At 39.0% G+C, this 16,666-nt stretch overlaps 2 protein-coding genes across 2 annotated transcripts in view; one reads left to right on the top strand and one right to left on the bottom strand.

The window, feature by feature from the left end:
* cald1b (caldesmon 1b) overlaps window positions 1-12,704 on the top strand; it is a 24,787-nt gene extending 12,083 nt beyond the window's left edge. Inside the window, exons 3-18 of the mRNA XM_020622369.1 lie at window positions 1,882-2,007; window positions 2,653-2,968; window positions 3,055-3,096; window positions 3,186-3,461; window positions 3,939-3,971; window positions 4,204-4,239; window positions 4,337-4,398; window positions 4,974-5,220; window positions 5,439-5,564; window positions 6,902-6,945; window positions 7,051-7,129; window positions 7,729-7,860; window positions 7,945-8,082; window positions 8,612-8,683; window positions 10,365-10,401; window positions 11,985-12,704. Coding sequence (XP_020478025.1) covers window positions 1,882-2,007; window positions 2,653-2,968; window positions 3,055-3,096; window positions 3,186-3,461; window positions 3,939-3,971; window positions 4,204-4,239; window positions 4,337-4,398; window positions 4,974-5,220; window positions 5,439-5,564; window positions 6,902-6,945; window positions 7,051-7,129; window positions 7,729-7,860; window positions 7,945-8,082; window positions 8,612-8,683; window positions 10,365-10,401; window positions 11,985-12,001 — 1,783 coding nt within the window. The 3' untranslated portion in view covers window positions 12,002-12,704. The remainder of the gene's footprint in view (window positions 1-1,881; window positions 2,008-2,652; window positions 2,969-3,054; window positions 3,097-3,185; window positions 3,462-3,938; window positions 3,972-4,203; window positions 4,240-4,336; window positions 4,399-4,973; window positions 5,221-5,438; window positions 5,565-6,901; window positions 6,946-7,050; window positions 7,130-7,728; window positions 7,861-7,944; window positions 8,083-8,611; window positions 8,684-10,364; window positions 10,402-11,984) is intronic.
* Window positions 12,705-13,690: 986 nt separating this feature from the next.
* The window catches only part of dnm1l (dynamin 1-like), a 10,278-nt gene continuing 7,302 nt past the window's right edge, over window positions 13,691-16,666 (bottom strand). The window contains exons 15-19 of the mRNA XM_020623231.1: window positions 16,596-16,602; window positions 15,829-15,996; window positions 15,424-15,533; window positions 15,123-15,282; window positions 13,691-14,911 (exon numbers count right to left, since the gene is read on the bottom strand). Of these exons, the coding sequence (XP_020478887.1) occupies window positions 14,855-14,911; window positions 15,123-15,282; window positions 15,424-15,533; window positions 15,829-15,996; window positions 16,596-16,602 (502 nt within the window). The 3' untranslated portion in view covers window positions 13,691-14,854. The remainder of the gene's footprint in view (window positions 14,912-15,122; window positions 15,283-15,423; window positions 15,534-15,828; window positions 15,997-16,595; window positions 16,603-16,666) is intronic.

Here is a 16,666-nt window from a genome sequence, read left to right on the forward strand (position 1 = left end):
ATTCTAGTAGTGAAAGGTGCACTCATCCTTAGACAATCTATAAATAAACAAACTCAAAGGCAGCAGAGAAAAATTAATAAAAACTCAGGTCAAACGCCTGAACCCTACTAATGATCATTGTCTGCGTAGCCAAAGCATCCATCCATCCATCCATTTTCTATACCGCTTAGTCCCAAACGGGGTCACGGGGGGGCTGGAGCCAATCCCAGCCAGCTGCGGGCGAGAGGCGGGGTACACCCTGGACAGGTCGCCAGTCCATTGCAGTAGTCAAAGCATAATATATCAAAATCCTTTGTGTCATGGAGCACCAATGTTTTCTAAAATTGATGAAGAACACATTTCACTGGGTAACATGTTTATTTCAGTAAACGTGGGCAGTGTAGTTTATTTTGAGTTGATCCTTAACACCATTCTACTGCTGTAAATATTCACTAGAACAGCAAATGAGTATTAAGCCATGGCTGAATATTTACTCAAAACTAAACTGCCCAGCAAATGAGTTTGGGGTTGAGAACAACAAACAGTCGAGAAGTATCAAGAGACAACATAAGACATTTGTTTAGTTTTTTTAGTGGAACAGGTTAAAAAAAAATATATATAAAGGCTATAATCAGTTTTATACATGAATGGATGATTTGGCTATGACCAGCAATATTTCCACACAATCAATCACAGCTCACCACATAATTTTATTCCACTTCACTGCTATCATATTGGATGTCCTGTCAGAGCCTCAGTAAAAAAAAAAAAAAAAAGGAAGGAGTTCCAAGCAATTTTCTCACAGTGTTGCAGCCAGCACAGCCTGCTGTGTCAACCCAGCTGGCCTCTCCAGCTTCTCAGCTCCTCTCTGTCTGCAAAATGCTGCAGATCCTGGAAAGTTTCCACTGCCATTTTTATTTCAGCACAACAACATGTTGGACTCTGGTGGTTTAGTCTCTTTTCCTTTAGTTCACTAGGTCTTATTTCTCTCCATTTATTTAGTTTCACATCCCCTGAGTTGCTCATCTGGAAATGTAACTGTAGCATTTTGACAACACTCTCACCCTTTGGGTACAGTAAAGTAATATCTAATTGAATTACTTCCTCAGTTATTACTGGGCAATCCATGCCATTTAGAGGAACCTTTGCCTGAGGATTTGTTGGATTTCCTCCTCATTTGGGTCTTTGTTTCTGTTTTAAAGACAGAAAGAATTCGTGTGGTTCCCATCCACCTCTTCCTCTCACAACATCTGTAAATCATTGTGCTGCGGATGCAGGAAGAGCAGAGGGGAATATTACCAGTGCACTATCAGTGGACTGTTTCAAGTTTCACGTTCTTTCACTACCTCATAAAGCCTGGTAACACTTGAAAAGATACAGCCTAGCATGCTTAAATTCTCACTGTGGACGCACTCACAGCTGGATGAAGGTCAATGGCAGGATGTGAGAGGGATGTGGAAGGTGGAGGGGGAAGGCAGGAGGGCAAAGATTTAGGCATTTCTTTCATTTCTAATCTAGTGTACTGTGTTGTTTGCAAAGATTCCTTATCTCCTCATTATTCTCTTTCTTCACCCAGCTTCTTGTCACCGCAGCCTTTATCTCTCATTCACTATGTTTGTCCCAAGGTGAACATTTTTTGGAGGACTCTGTTTCTTCAATGTGGAGTTCCCTTTGCTATTCATGTATCTGTTTAAAAAACACTGATAACTCAAATTCTCTAGACTTTAAATAAAACTGGTTATTATGTCAGAAATGCTTCAACTCACTTTCAGTAACTGACAATAGAATTTGATGGGATTGGGCACTGTATTTTTTTCAATAGGTCTTAATTTGGAGAAGAAACACTGTAACTGTAACTAACACATTAACATGTACAATGTATCTGCATGTGTGATATTTCAGGGTGGGTTGCACCAACGATGATGAGGAGGAAGAAGCTCGGGAGCGAAGGAGACGTGCAAGGGAAGAGAGAAGGAAGATGAGGGAATTAGAGGAGTCTGGTACCACTGATGTGATCAACACTAATAGGTACAATGTAGACAAAATCTATAATAAAAAAACAGATGAGGGACAAAAGAGGCAAGAATAGGAACTTTGACTATGACACTGAAAGCAAATCATAGCATTTTAATACATGCTGCTGCTGATATTTCGCTGGCAGAACTCGACTGACCATCAAACTTCAGCTTAAGCAGATCTGCTGCAGTGATGTTAGCAACAGGAAAAAATATTTTTTGCTGCTTATTCTAAAATAAAATAAGAATATTAAGTACTGACACATTTGGAAAACTTAACACAAAACATAGCAATACTTTATTTATTATTGATCAAATATGCGTTTGAAAAAGTTTCTTGAATGAGTTTTAGTGTTAAACATGATGTTACTCAACTGAATGAGACACCATGGAAGAATTTTCCTCAACAGTGTTAGTACCCATTATAAAGTGCTGGTCCTGATAATCAGTCCAGCCTGAACATTCGAGACTGCCTCCAGGGACTGTGTGGTTTGACTGATTTCCTCTGGTTACCCACAGCAGAATAGTCCAAGCTGTGGGTTTGGGGCATTTGATCATACAAACAAAGTTGATTGTAATCAAGATTGAAAATTCAGCTGTAATTAGTCTTGAATCTCAAACCTCACTGTTTTACAAAGTCAGTGTCATGTTATTTCAGCGTGATGGAGACGGAGTCCTCCTCCACCACCAGCTTTGGAGGTGCAGATGATGACCAGGCTCTGCTGGAGCGCCTGGCCAAGAGGGAGGAGCGAAGGCAGAAGAGAATGAAGGAGGCCATGGAGAGACAGAAGGAATCTGACCCCAACAACAGCACAGACAGCACGCTAGAAGAGCAGCCCTCCACCGCCAGCAACATACAGCAACACACAGAGGAAGAGGAGGAGAAGGAGGAAAAACCTGCCCAGAAAGAGGTGGCAGAGATGGATACAAACTCCTGTATGAAAGAGGAAGAAGACAAGAAGGAAGAAGAGACGGTAAAGATGAGTTTCTAGCTTTTTCTGAGTCAGAATATATATTGAAGAAAGACAAAAGATTTCCTGATGTTTTATACTTCTAACAGGAACATATTGAGGAATCAAGAACATCAGCCACAAGAAATGAGGTATGTTCTTTTATGTTAGCTTCCTCCTAACTTTATTTAGTTGATATGTGTACAGAAAGATATAAAAATGAATAAAACTTGTCTTATAGGAGGAGAATGAGGATGCAACAATGGAAGTAGAGGTCGATCTAGGAAAGAAAGGTGCTGATGAAGAAGCTGTTCCTGATGTTAACAAGGAAGAAGAAGAGTGGAAAAGTAAAGAAGAAGAGGACAGACAGCAAAAAGAAATGGAAAAAAAGCTTAGGAGAGAGGAGGAGGAGAGGCAAAAATGGGAAATGGGGGACAAGCTAAAAAGGGAAGAAGAAGAAAGGCAGGAAGAGGAAAGGAAGAAGAGGGAAGAAGAGGAACAACAACAAAATGAAATGGAAGAAAGGCTGAGAAAGGAGGAAGAAGAAAAAGAAAGACAAGAAAAGGAACAAATGAAAAAAGAAGAGGAGGAAAAACTGAAAAGGGAGATGGAGGAGAGATTGAAAAAAGAGGAGGAAGAAAAACAAAAAAAGGAGACAGAGGAGAGATTAAGAAAAGAAGAGGAAGAGAAACAGAAGAAGGAAATGGAGGAGCAACTGAAGAAAGAGGAGGAAGAAAAACAAAAAAAGGAAATAGAAGCAAAGAAGAAGAAAGAAGAGGAAGAAAAACATAAGAAAGAAATAGAAGAGAAGAAGAAAAAGGAGGAGGAAGAGAAGCAAAAGAAGAAGGAGCTTGAGGAGAAGAAGAAGAAGGAAGAGGAGAGACGGAAAAAGGAGATAGAGGAAAAGAAGAAAGAAGAGGAAGAAAAGCGGAACAAGGAAGCAGAAGAGAAGAAGAAAAGAGAGGAAGAGGACAAACGTAAAAAAAGAGAGATGGAAGAAAAGAAAAAGAAAGAGGAGGTATTTACAGTAAGTGATGTGATATGATTTATGGGTATTTTCACAAACTTCCACAAAGAGTGAAGATGTCACAGTGTGATGGTCCTTGGCTTACATCTGTGTTGCGTTCACTGCCAGGCCTTTGATTTCACTTAAGTTTCATGGCTTTTTTTTTTTCTTTTTTGTGGGTTTTGGATGTTGCATGTGTTTCCACTGAACCTGCTGTTTTATTAGTCTTATTTCTCTTCTGCTCTTTGTGAAGGAGGAGAAGCCGAAGAGATTTGGCTTCAAGGAAAAGGTAAAACTAATTCATCATCATTCATTCTACCAAATGTAGTTTTTTTTAAATATGGACGATATAAGTAGCAAGTGTTTTGATGTCTTCTCTTTACAAGAATGAACCAGCCAAACAAAATGGAGCTTTCACTGAGAAACTTAAGAAAACAGAGACATCAAGGTAAATCTCCCCAGATTTTCAGTCCAGTAACACAATATTTATGGGTTTGAACTTAGATCTTTCAAACCAACCCTGTTTCTTAGAAATGACATTTATAGACAACTAAACTAACAGTGACTTCAGACACAACAGGTTTATTTACTGGACGTTTAACCAGATTTTTTCCCACTGACATTCTGTGGGTGCTCTTGTTGCCTAAACATAACCACAGAACAAAATGCACCTTCAAATGCTTTTGATTCAATTCAATTCAAACCAATTCAGTATAAAATTATTAAATTAATTTTATTATTCTGCATGCAGCAGATACACAAGCAATAGATAACCAAAGAAAGAAAAATGTACTGTAAATGGCAAGGCTAAGAAGCAATCCATGCTATAAACACAAATGAAGCTGTACAAAAGCCCAAAACAATGTGTAACAAATTGAAAATGTTGTATAAAGAGGGTAGCAGTGGGAATAGGACTTTTATGATCACGTTTCTACTATTTAAAGTCATCTGTAGACTATATTTTGATGACTTTGTGTTTGTATGTGCATTGATCACTAAATTGTTTTGTATACTTATGAGCAGGGACAACATTACTTCCACAAAGGCAGCTGATGTGGAGCGACAGGAGGCCGAGCGTAAGCTGCAGGAGCTGAAGCGCAGACGAAACGATGCAGAAAGTGAGGAGTTTGAGAAGATGAAGCAGAAGCAGCAGGGCGCTGAGGCCGAGCTGGAGGAGCTGAAGAGGAAGAGAGAGGAGAGGAAGAAGATCCTGGAGGAGGAAGAGCAACGGAGGAAACAGGAGATAGAGAACAAGAAAGCCAAAGAACAGGTGAGGACAGACTTTACATTCAGGAATTAAGTCCACCAAAGATCCAAAGAAACATTTCACACTGTGGCAGACACTGAAGATGTAAAGCACCACTATTGTTTGGTTTGACTTGGTTGTGTGCCATTTCTCATGGATCAGAAAGGAGGTCTCACCTTAAGAGAAATCTATTTGCATGCACTGACAAAAGATGTGACAGAAAACTATGGTTCTCATGACAGGAGGAGAGGAAGAGGATGAGGGAGGAGATAGAGAAGAGGAGAGCAGAGGCTGCAGAGAAGAAGAAACAGAAGGAGGAAGAGTCCACAAAACCTGTCTTTACTATCAGTCCCAAAGGCTCCACAAAGGTGAGTTCAGGCTTTAGGGAATTGTTTTAGAAGCTTCCTGACCCAAAATATAGCAATTTCAGAAAAAAAAACAAAAACCAAACAAAAAAAAATCGTTTCACTATTATTTTGATAACATAAAAGGTCTATTCAAAGTAATACATTACTAGTTACTTCTAGCATGTATGCAGATAGTTTAGGCTTTTTTTGCCCAGACTTTTAGATACCTGTGCATGGCATTTCCACTTCAATAAAATATCTACTATGCAGAAGCATTTTTCAGTGCTGTGAGGACCACAAAAAGTTAATTTCTCCTCCATTGTATCGGGGTGGAAATAGAAATCTCTGGGACAAACATCTGCAAAAGTAGGCAAATCAAACACAAATGTTGTGCACTACAGGAGAGTAAGCACACAGTATACAGAGTCGTATTAACATAGACACATGTTGGTCTTCCAGAGGTATGTAAAATGCAAATAAGTCTTAAAGGAATCATTTGGCATTTTGGGAAACACATTTTTTTGGTTTTATACCGAGCGTAAGAAGTGAGCGGATGGTAAATATGAAGCTAACTGACTGCTGGCTGTAACATGATATTTACTGTACAAACCTATAAGTGTTGATCTTTTCTTCTAACTCTTAGCAAGAAAGTGATCAAACACATTCCCCAAATGTTAAGCTATTCCTTTTGGTGTTAGGTACGCCACCTTGTCTTCATAGCATTACGAAGGCTGTCATTTTCTCCCATGTAGCAGCAAATCTGTTGGCATTTGTTTTCTCCAGTTGTGAGACACTGCGAGAGAAGCACAGCTATTCCCTTTTCTCTTCATAGTCAGATTTGTTTTTCTGCCAAAATGTGATTCTTGGGTTTGCCCTTTAAAAATTCAGTTTTTAATTCCTTTGGTATCAGCCATATAATGACATGAATAACAAAAAGAAAAATGACATGCTTTGATGTCTGAGCTGTACGCAAATATGGCTATAAAACAAGATCGCAAGTGAATAATTTTCTTGCTGGGCTATTTTTGGAGGAATGTTGAGAACTGTATGTGCATGTGTGTCTTTTCAACTCTGTGTGCGTACATGGCAAGTATAAATCACAGTGAGTGGTATTTCCCAGTCTCGAGCTCAGACCAGGCTGTGTGTGTGTGTGTGTGTATCTGGCAAAACTCTCAGTTCGTTCACTCAGACGTCAACTAACAGTGCGGAGAGACCTTCCCAGAGACACATTGGTCTGATTCTCAGTTAGGTCATCTTGGAGACTAGAAAGAAGCCAGGACAGCTTGACCATGTCTGAATTTATTTGTGCATGCCAGTGTCAGGCTGGTTTATAATATTAAACATGCTGTTTTGTTCAGATTGGGGAAAAGGCTGAATTCTTGAGCAAATCAACCCAAAAAAGGTGAGCCATAAAATATATTCTACCATAAAACACAATGAAATTGTTAAACCGCACACTGATGTTGGGGAGCCATGCTAATGTTCCATGCATTGCTCATCCTTATAGCACTGCAGCCAGAGTGTCACACACTCCTATTGTCTCCAAGATAGGAAACAGACTGGAACAGTACACTTCTGCCATCCAGGTGAGACTCGGCAACATTGTTTGTTCTACTCAACAGTGGTACAAGGCAAATGTACCAATATAATGATGTAAAAGTAATCTATTACAAAACAAGTTCTGCATTCAGTAAAAGCACAGAAGTACTATCAGCTAAATGTACTTAAATTATCAAAAATAAAAGTAGTTATTTTGCAGCACCTGACCCATGTAATTGATATAGTTTATATATTACATTACAAGAGGTAGAGTTACTTTTAACTACATTATATACAGCCAGGTAGTTTCTCAGCTGAGCAGTTGAGATCTTTCCAAAAGGTCTCAAGATAAATCTGAGGAGCAATGTGATGATTAATGGTGTAGGAAGGACAAAAACAAAGGCATTCATAGACTGTATCTGTTCTCCTCTGTATTATGTTTCTTGAATGTTTTAAGCTTATCATATGTTTTTAATATACAATCTGCAAATTAACTATTTCCCTTTGAAATGTAATGAAACTGAAATACTCAAGTAAAACATGAGCACCTCAAAACTGAACTTAAATACAGTTCTATGGAGTATCAGTCAACCTGCTTTGCCAACAAAAAAAGCAGCTAGAGTAAATCCATTCTCTGTCTGCACAGGGAAACAAAGAAACTAAATCCCCCAAGTCTCCAGTGGCAGATATTCCTACAGGAGGAACACGCAACATCAAAAACATGTGGGAAAAAGGCAATGTCGGCACCTCCTCTGAGAGTCCAGCCCCTGTCAACAAGGTGAAGGGATGAGAGAGAGCAAACGAGAAGCATGGACAGGTTCACTGATATGCAAATGAGTATTTGAGTTGTGTCATTCTCCAGGATGTGGCTACCATCAAAGGAGGTGTGAGTGGACGTATAAACAGCTGGATGGCAAAGCCTGCAGAGGCAGAGAAGACAACACCAGCACCCACACCTGCACCAGCTACAGCAGTATCACCAGCAGCAGCAAAGCCAGCAGTAAGATATATCCTTGGCTTGATCACACATACACTATTGTAAATTAGACACCAGACTTTAACAGAGTAATCCCTCGATACTCTGTACACACTATTGTGCTCATTTGCACGTGAATTTGCCAGCCTGTTGTTGGCTACAGCATTGGACAGTCTTGCTGTCTGGAGATGACTGACACCTCATGGACAGTTTATTCTACAGTGGCTGCTAATGAAGCCCCCCTTCCTTTCTATCCCACCATTTATCACAGGATCACTTTATCTTTATCTTGTGACCCTTGAGGGTCCTGTACCTGTAGATTGGGAACCACTGAATTAAATTATTTAACATACAGTATAAAGGAGTTAAATCTAGTAGGAGTGAAATGCTGACAATACATAATTATTAATCACAACTTTTGATATTTTAACATTTAACATTTGATATAACATTCACTGGTGAAGAAGTATTTTAGATGGTTATACTTTTACCAAAGAATCTGAATACTTATTCCACCAATGCATAAAACTAAAATTGGTCTTATGTGTGACAGGATGTGAAACCAGGAGATGCTGCAAACAAGCGCAGCATGTGGGAAACCAAGAAGAGCCCTGCACCTGCCAAGGTAACACACAGACACCTCTGCTACTGTATGAAGGAGGGGCGATGTTGGTGTTTTAAAGGTTATTTAATGACATGATCCTGCTTGTTTGTTGTTCATTCAGTCTACCTAATAGATGGGTGAAAGAGGTAATTTGTGGATCTGTGCAAACAACACGCAGTGCACGTTCCACCAAGCATGATGATGTGACTGATCTGTGATGTCCAGCACTGCTTTTATATGTTGTCTCCAGATGCATTTGACTGATATGATTTGAGTTTTTTTTGGTACTTCAGTTCAGTCAATTCAAAAATTAAATCTTTGATTCTATCAAATTCATTATGTTTCATTTTTCAGGGACTGTACAAAAAAATTACTTGTGGGGGGTCACAGTGGTCAGCTCTGTTCACTCACAGTGAAAAGATTCTGGGTTCAAACCAGACATGACCCTGGGTATGAATGTGAACTAGTGTCTGTTTTTATGCCTCAGCCATGTGATAAACTGGCAGCAGTGTAATGTGCTAAAGATAAGCAGCAATGAGCAAACAAAGACACGGAGGAAGAAAATATTAGAAAGCAAAAATGAATGTAAGGAGTAATGGATGTAAAATTCTTAAAAACTTGGTTTTGCATATGTTTACAGTATGTGGAAGGAAATGCACTCCACACATGTGTGCTCAAGGATACACACTTTGTGTTTTGATGAGTAACACTAAATGTAAACATAGCTTTTTTTTTTTTTTTTTTTAAAAAAAAATCCACAGTTACATCAAAAACATTTTCTTGTGCACCACATCAGGTCAGTGTGTTTGGCCATAGCAGAGACAATGAACAGTACTGGCTATGTCAAAATCAGTACTCCATTAAATATGATATGGTTTAAATTGCACTTTTATGCACTTTTAGTTTTTTTACTGTATTGTTGTTATATTTGCAGGAGTGCCGGAATGTAAAGAATGAGGTCAAAGGAGAAAAAAAACCCTCCTTCACATAATTTTATACAGTCCCTAACATAAATCTGTTTACAATAAAAGTAGGATGTATTTTTATTATTTCAACGCCTCTGCTGAATTGTCTGAACTGAAATGGAAATGCTGGTTTTGATATGATGAAAAAGTGTGAACATGGTCATGCTGACCAGTCTGGATTGTTCAGGACACAAATAGTATTTCTTGGCTCGGATGTGCTTGTTCATCTGGAACATAAATTTCTTTCACATATAAATGTTGTTGCAGGATGTTTTGGCTGCACTGTGCACAGTTTTCTCATGCCAAGATAGTAGCTGCATTGCAGAGAGGATATTACGGTTGAGTGCATGTGGTTATGTTTGAATGCTTATATGTATTTTTAACTGGAAGTTAACCTCAGTTAACAGTAACAATTTAGTAAGGGTTTACAAATAACATATTTGAAGTCTGTGGGAATGTTGTAGAAATACTGTTCATCGTGCACATCATATCACAGCACTACTCTCACTTCCACACCCATGAAATACCCACAGATAAAAATGAAGCCACTAAAATTTCATTTATAAAAAGAAACACAAGCTTTGCTGAAGCAGAAGCAGAAGCAGTTCCTAAATCACAGAATATGATGAGGGATTATTTCAGCACAATCAGCTGATTTCAGTAGGCAATATGAAATGTGGTTGACAGAGTTTGTTTTGATTTTCTTCCTTCTGTTCTTGAAATTTTCATGTTTTCAGGTGGCAGTTGGAGCCAAGAGCAAGTTTGTCACAAACGGTAAGATTCTGAAGGGACTGCACTGAATGCAAATAAGTACCTTCTTAAATCCAGTACTTCAATCATTTCTTTATACTTCTACTTAACATTTCAGAGGCAAATATTATATTATTCTAATAAATGTATTTGAAATCTGCAGTTACTTCTGCAGACTGATGAGCTTATACATTTTTAAAGATGAAAGCTTAATTAAGTGGTCTAATATTTTACTTAGTTCACCATAAATAGGTAATCATTAATAATGGCTCGTGAAAATATTATACTCCTCTCCTGGCCTCATACAGGACAACCTTATAACAGCTAAAATAAATACTCTGCCAACCAGTTTGGGGATAATTTACTTAACTTTTTATACTTAAAATACTTTGATGATAGTACTTACATAAAAGGTCTGAATACTTCTGACTGTATATAAGTATGTACATGTTAAACCAGGGTTTATCCTGACTGGTCCTGTGGGAAGCACAGTCATCTCTGTCCTTCACACCATTGTGTGGGTGAGAGGGCATGTAACGATTCAAGATTTTTATTTGCCATTTATGCATAAACAGACAGTCTAGGCATATAGGAATTCTTGTGCAGGGCTCTCCTGGAGTCAAGTAGAGTTTAAAGCCAAAAGAATGAACACCTAGACTAAATATAAGATCACCCAAGAATACAAAACAGTTGATAAAATTGTGAATAAAAGAATGAAATGTCACACCTGATTTAAAGCCACCTGTGGACTCACGACTACAACAACCCACCAACACTTCTTTGTGGCAGAGTAGCTGCTCACTGTAAATCAGATCTGCTGTTGGGGATTTTTGGGCACACGCTCAGCTCAGTGGTCTATAAATCTAACAAACAAACAAGCAAAACCACCTCACTACGATCTTGTGTCCCTGCATAAAGAACCCTCCCAGACTCCTGGAATGGCTTCCGTGTCCATGCACTGCCATCTGGGCTGCCCAGTGCTAGCGAGCTGTTAGCCAAACCAGTGCAGCTGCTGATTTTTCACATTACAGCTCACTGCTAGGGAGGATTGCCAACAGTTTAAGAAGCAGACTGGGGTTGATCACCGGGATTATTAACCCATTGCTAATTATAGAGACTTAACATGCATGTCCACACCTAGAAAAACAAATTAAAGATATATTTATCATAAAAAAACCCATTAAAACAAATAACATTAATGACTGCGAGCAGAGTAAAGCTGTCTTTACTCTGCTAAAGCCACATTGCTTCTGACATCAAGCCTCCAGTGCTCAAGCCCAAGTGTGAACAATAGCAGTGGAAAAACATTTGTCAAGTATTAGGCTTTGACCCTAAATAGTGATCCTCACCCCTTCTTTATCAGAAATAGATCACTGAAGAAGGACATAAAGGGCTAAAGTTTAGGCTTTCAGTCACACAGAGAAGTGTTCTAACCTCAAATGTAGGCTATGTGTTAGCAACAGGAGCTCTGTGTCTGATCTACAGACACACCTAGGCTCATACATTATATACATAAAGAAGTATGGATGTAAAACCTACTGAATGCAGTTTTAAACACACCATTCACAGAAGCAATGACTAATAGATCTTTACTGTTTCTGTTTTAGCAGGTGTAAGACGTTAAACACTGACATCTCCATCTAAATAAAACCTTACCTGACCAAACACAAGGCTCTGCTACTGTATGTGCATTCATTTCCATGCATGAGATTCACTCCAAGAATGAGGAAAAGATGCAGGAAGAGGACGAGTAACTGTAGAGGATTCCAGCGTCAAAATCCTCCGGCTATGTTTTTATGAGTTCCTTTTGCACTGTCCACATATGAAAGTATAAAAATATTCATGTTTCCATCAGACATGACTTGAAATGTCAATGTAGACGTCATGTCTGATGGGGGTTTTCAGGCCAAAGAACCACATATTAAATGCTTAATTACTAATGGATTGTGTTGTATCCATTTCTTTTAAAACAAAGTTAATGTGTCCCATTCACAATAAGAGCTTTAGCTAATGCCAGGATGTACAGTAGTGTCCACTGTAACAACTACTCAGTGAACAAATGCAGTTCTATTTAACAGCTAACATCAGTTTACATCCTCCTGATTTGCAGGTTTATTTGCATTGCAACGCGATAAAGGTTTGCAAGACAGCTGCATTATACACTCTGTTTTACCAATGCCTGTAATAAACATTAATGTACCCTGGTGTTTGTCAGTCAGCAGTGCACATGTGCTGAATCTTTCCAAACTGTATTTGAGTCTTCCAGTATTGTTGAGGTGTCTTGCATTTGTTTGGATGTTTAAAATTATTGTTTGTACTTGCTTCAGCAATAAAAAAATGCAAAAAAAGCTGCAGTTGTTGTTGCTATTTTATTTTTACCTACTGGGAGCAAATGTCTGTCTATGTCATTCCTACAACCTGTGAAATTATACGGTGTTGAAACCCGAGTAGCCGGTGAAAGTTTGTATGGATATATGACATTTCATGAGGTACCTGCAGAATTATTTTGCTGATAAAAACTTCAGCACTGGACTTTTACTTATAATAGAGCAGCTATACATGGATATAAATACTTTATACAAAGGTAAAGAAGCTGAATACTTGCTCTACTACTATAGTATTAGTTTCCATTACTTTTTATTGAGTTTATCAATCCAATATAAAGATGAATTCACAATTAATATCCACTTTATTGCTACATTCAGATTGTGTCGTGTCTTTTTTTTTTTTTTTAAACAAGAGTGAGAATAGAAGAGGCAAGAAACAAGAAATATGATGTAAGGCAGCAGAATTAACACTGGTCTTCTAAAGTCAAGAGTAAGTTATATGCTGGGTCCAGTGAGACTTTTCTAGTTTCCAAGGTGAAGTTAGCAACCTCTGCTGGACATGCTAATCATCCCATCAGTTTTTTTTTTAAATGCTTAGTGCGGTCTGTGTCTGTGTGGATTAACCAGCTTCCCGCCCGAGTCCAGGATCAACAGAGGTAAATACAAAAAAAACCTAGATGGGATTTACTCATGATTACCATTACAACTATATGCTTGGGTTGCCCTCTATTTTGATTTCTTTTTGATCATTCACCATCTTCTCAAAATCCACCTCTTCTCTTTTCCTGAGTTTTTGGCCAAAGAGGTTTTGAGAATTAATATATAAATAACTACTTTTCACATTGTCCCATTTTATACAGGGTACAATCATTTGAGTACTAAAACTGTAACTCTGACACAATAATCTCTGCAGCCCATTGTTCATCACCTTTATTTTGACCATTGCATGCTAATGTTCTTGAGAGAAGCGTACGCCCTATTGCAGTCTCATTAGGAAGAAAAATTCTGTTCCGTATTCTCATTTTTTATTTGACCACAACAATGGCAGAAAGTCTGAAACAATGTCAAAACTCTTAGGAAATCATACTGTGTAGCAGTTAAGGTCTTGGCACTTACAATCTTAATCCTTCAATGCAGAAACCTTTTTTTTTATTTCCACATCATCTTGGGTTAACTGCACTTTGTTGGGATTTGTTTTCTATGTGGTAAAATTCTCCCTGTTCACCACCTTGTTGGCTGAACAGCATCTAAATGACCTCCACTTGTCCTAAACTCACCATCTGCTGTGCTGTTCCTACACCCTTTCAGTGCTAAAGGTTGCGGCTAAGGCCACAATGGCCAGCCGGCGGTGGTAAAGGAGCCACCAGACAACGATGAGGCACATTGTGACACAGTAATTTGCCTGTGTGTGTGTGTGTGTGTGTGTGTACCATGGCCATGATATCAGAACAATAAATACGTCATTGCATGTGCTTTGCTGCCTTTCTTATGCTGTGTAATACTATCCAACATCAGTGCCATCATACAAAAAAACAAATCAAACAGCCAGAACCATTCAGTAACAGCTCACTGAAGGTACTCAAAGCTCTAAGTCTTGTTGAAAAAGATCATGAAAACGTGACAAAGTTGTGATCTATGACTGTTTCTTGTCTAGATAGAAATAATACTGTCTTTTACAGCGAACAGAGGATTGTGTCAAAACTGTGTGGTGTTTTCACAATAAAGTTATCTAATGAAATGCATTTTTTAAAATGATCAGTTGACACTAATGATTAAGAGAGTATCTGCATATTTAAATGGGTTTGTCATTTTAGCTTTAATTCAAATCTGACTTAAAAGCAGCCATTCTTCAGCAAGACTCCACACAGTGCTGATGCATAACATTATCTATGTATTTATTGGTTTACATAAAAAAAATTATAATCCAGGACAGGAGCAGGTGTGATGCTGATGGTGATGGTGAAACAGTGATAAGTACTGACATTCACTGAATCCAAGTCCTTACTGTACATTAAAACTACTCTGTATACCCATATCCACACCAGTGGAGTTTCAGGTGGTTCGTCTCTGCAGCCTGACGTGCTGGGAGACTCAGCAGGGTGATGAAGGGGAACGTGAGGTGAGGAGAGTTTACTAAAGAGAGGCCGCCCTCACCACAGGTGGGTTTCTCTGATCTCTGCTATCACCTGGCTGGCTTTCTGCAATGCCTGCACAAAGCAATGAAAAGGAGTGTGCAAATTCAACAACTATTATACATATTCAGCATGTTGTGCCTCTGATAAGAGCAGCGCTGACAGCATGAGAATTCAACCCTTTTTCACATTTTAAAATGACAAGTGACAGGTAAATGTTTTAATGTGCAACGAGTGTGTAACTGTTGTTGTTGCTATTCATAGTGGCACCTGACAAATCTGTTACCTTGAGCATGTGAGCAGCCTCGTTGCGCCTCTGAGCCATGTCCTCGGACTCTGTCAGCAGGTCATCCAGCAGGGCCGTCTTGTATAACTGACCCACCAGCTCACTCTGCAGGCAGTCTTGCACATAGTTCACCAGGAAGTGCATCACCGCCTTCGGTACACTGAGGCCGAACAATATTAGAGAGGAAAGAGAGAGGAAAGCACTTAAAAAGGGACCAATCGTGAATATTTCAAAACTTTTATGGGAAGGGGGGGGTGAAAAAAAAAAAAAAAAACACATGTAAGGGCGATTACATGCGCACCTGTCTTGGATGTTTTTCCGTACGATAAGAAAATACGACTTGATGAGTCTCTCGATGACCTCACAGTCCCTTTGTTCCCGAGCAGACAACTTCCTGGACACTGAAACAGGCTGGCAATAAGAAGGGATCAAATCAGCTTGTTAATGCACTGGCTGAGATGGGAGCAGGGATATGTAAATATAAACAACAGTAAAAACAAGAATGAAACCATTCTGCACCACAGGTGCAAACAAAAACCAATAGTGCATCACAGAGCTGAACATGCAGGAATACGGCCGCTAAACAAAACAAATTCTGTGAATATCCCACAGAGTGTTTTTGATGACAATTTCAACAACACACCTGCAATTTACTAATAATGAATATTTATCCCTAATTATACCAGGGAATGAGCCTGTTACCCACCACATCTAGCAAATTGACAGCGTGGCCCTTGTGTGGACTTGCAGGGAGTGGATTCAGAGGGACGGCCCTGTCACCAGTCGTACCCTCCTCTCCCTTCTTCACCATGCCCCTCCAGTTTCCCGTCCCGCTGTCTGTCTGCTCACTGACAGAGAAAAAAAAACCCGGGTGCTGCCAAAAGGAGGAGGGGGGGGGGGGGGTGAGAAGTGTCCTGCTCAGGTAAACATATTCAGGAACTTACAGGAGAAAAGCTAGAAATACAATATATGTGTACAGAAAGTGAGGACAAAGGTTAAATCAACAAGGTTAAAAAAACAGCGCATAAAGATGAAAACACTTTTAAATAGTAGCATGTTATAGGTTGCTTTTGAAGGCCGTGTTTAAAACACTGACAGGCAGCATGAATTAAATACATAACCAGGCTTAGGACTGTATATATACATATAAATATATCACGAGACGATAGACAAGTGGGATTTGATTTGTGAACAAATACGACAGTGAATGTTTTCACACTATTCTGTATATTGTTTTTATTAAATCACTTGTACCATGATAAGGTTTTGTCCATGACAGTATTCAATTCAATTTTAATTCTATACCACCAAATCAAAACAAAGGTCATCTCAGTACACTTTACATAGTAAGGTTTAGATCTTAATATTTTTATCATTATTATTATTATAGAGTAAAGCCTGACAAATCCCCCTTGAGCAAGCACTTGGTGACAGTGGAGAGGGAAAAAACCGCTTTAATGGAAAAATCCAGACCCCGGCTCTTAGTGGGCGGCTTTCTGCCTCGGCTGGTTGAGGTGAGTGGACAGAGGAGAGAGAAAAAAAAA

The sequence above is a fragment of the Monopterus albus genome, unplaced genomic scaffold, assembly GCF_001952655.1.
Source record: "Monopterus albus unplaced genomic scaffold, M_albus_1.0 scaffold7.1, whole genome shotgun sequence".
Lineage (NCBI taxonomy): Eukaryota > Metazoa > Chordata > Actinopteri > Synbranchiformes > Synbranchidae > Monopterus > Monopterus albus.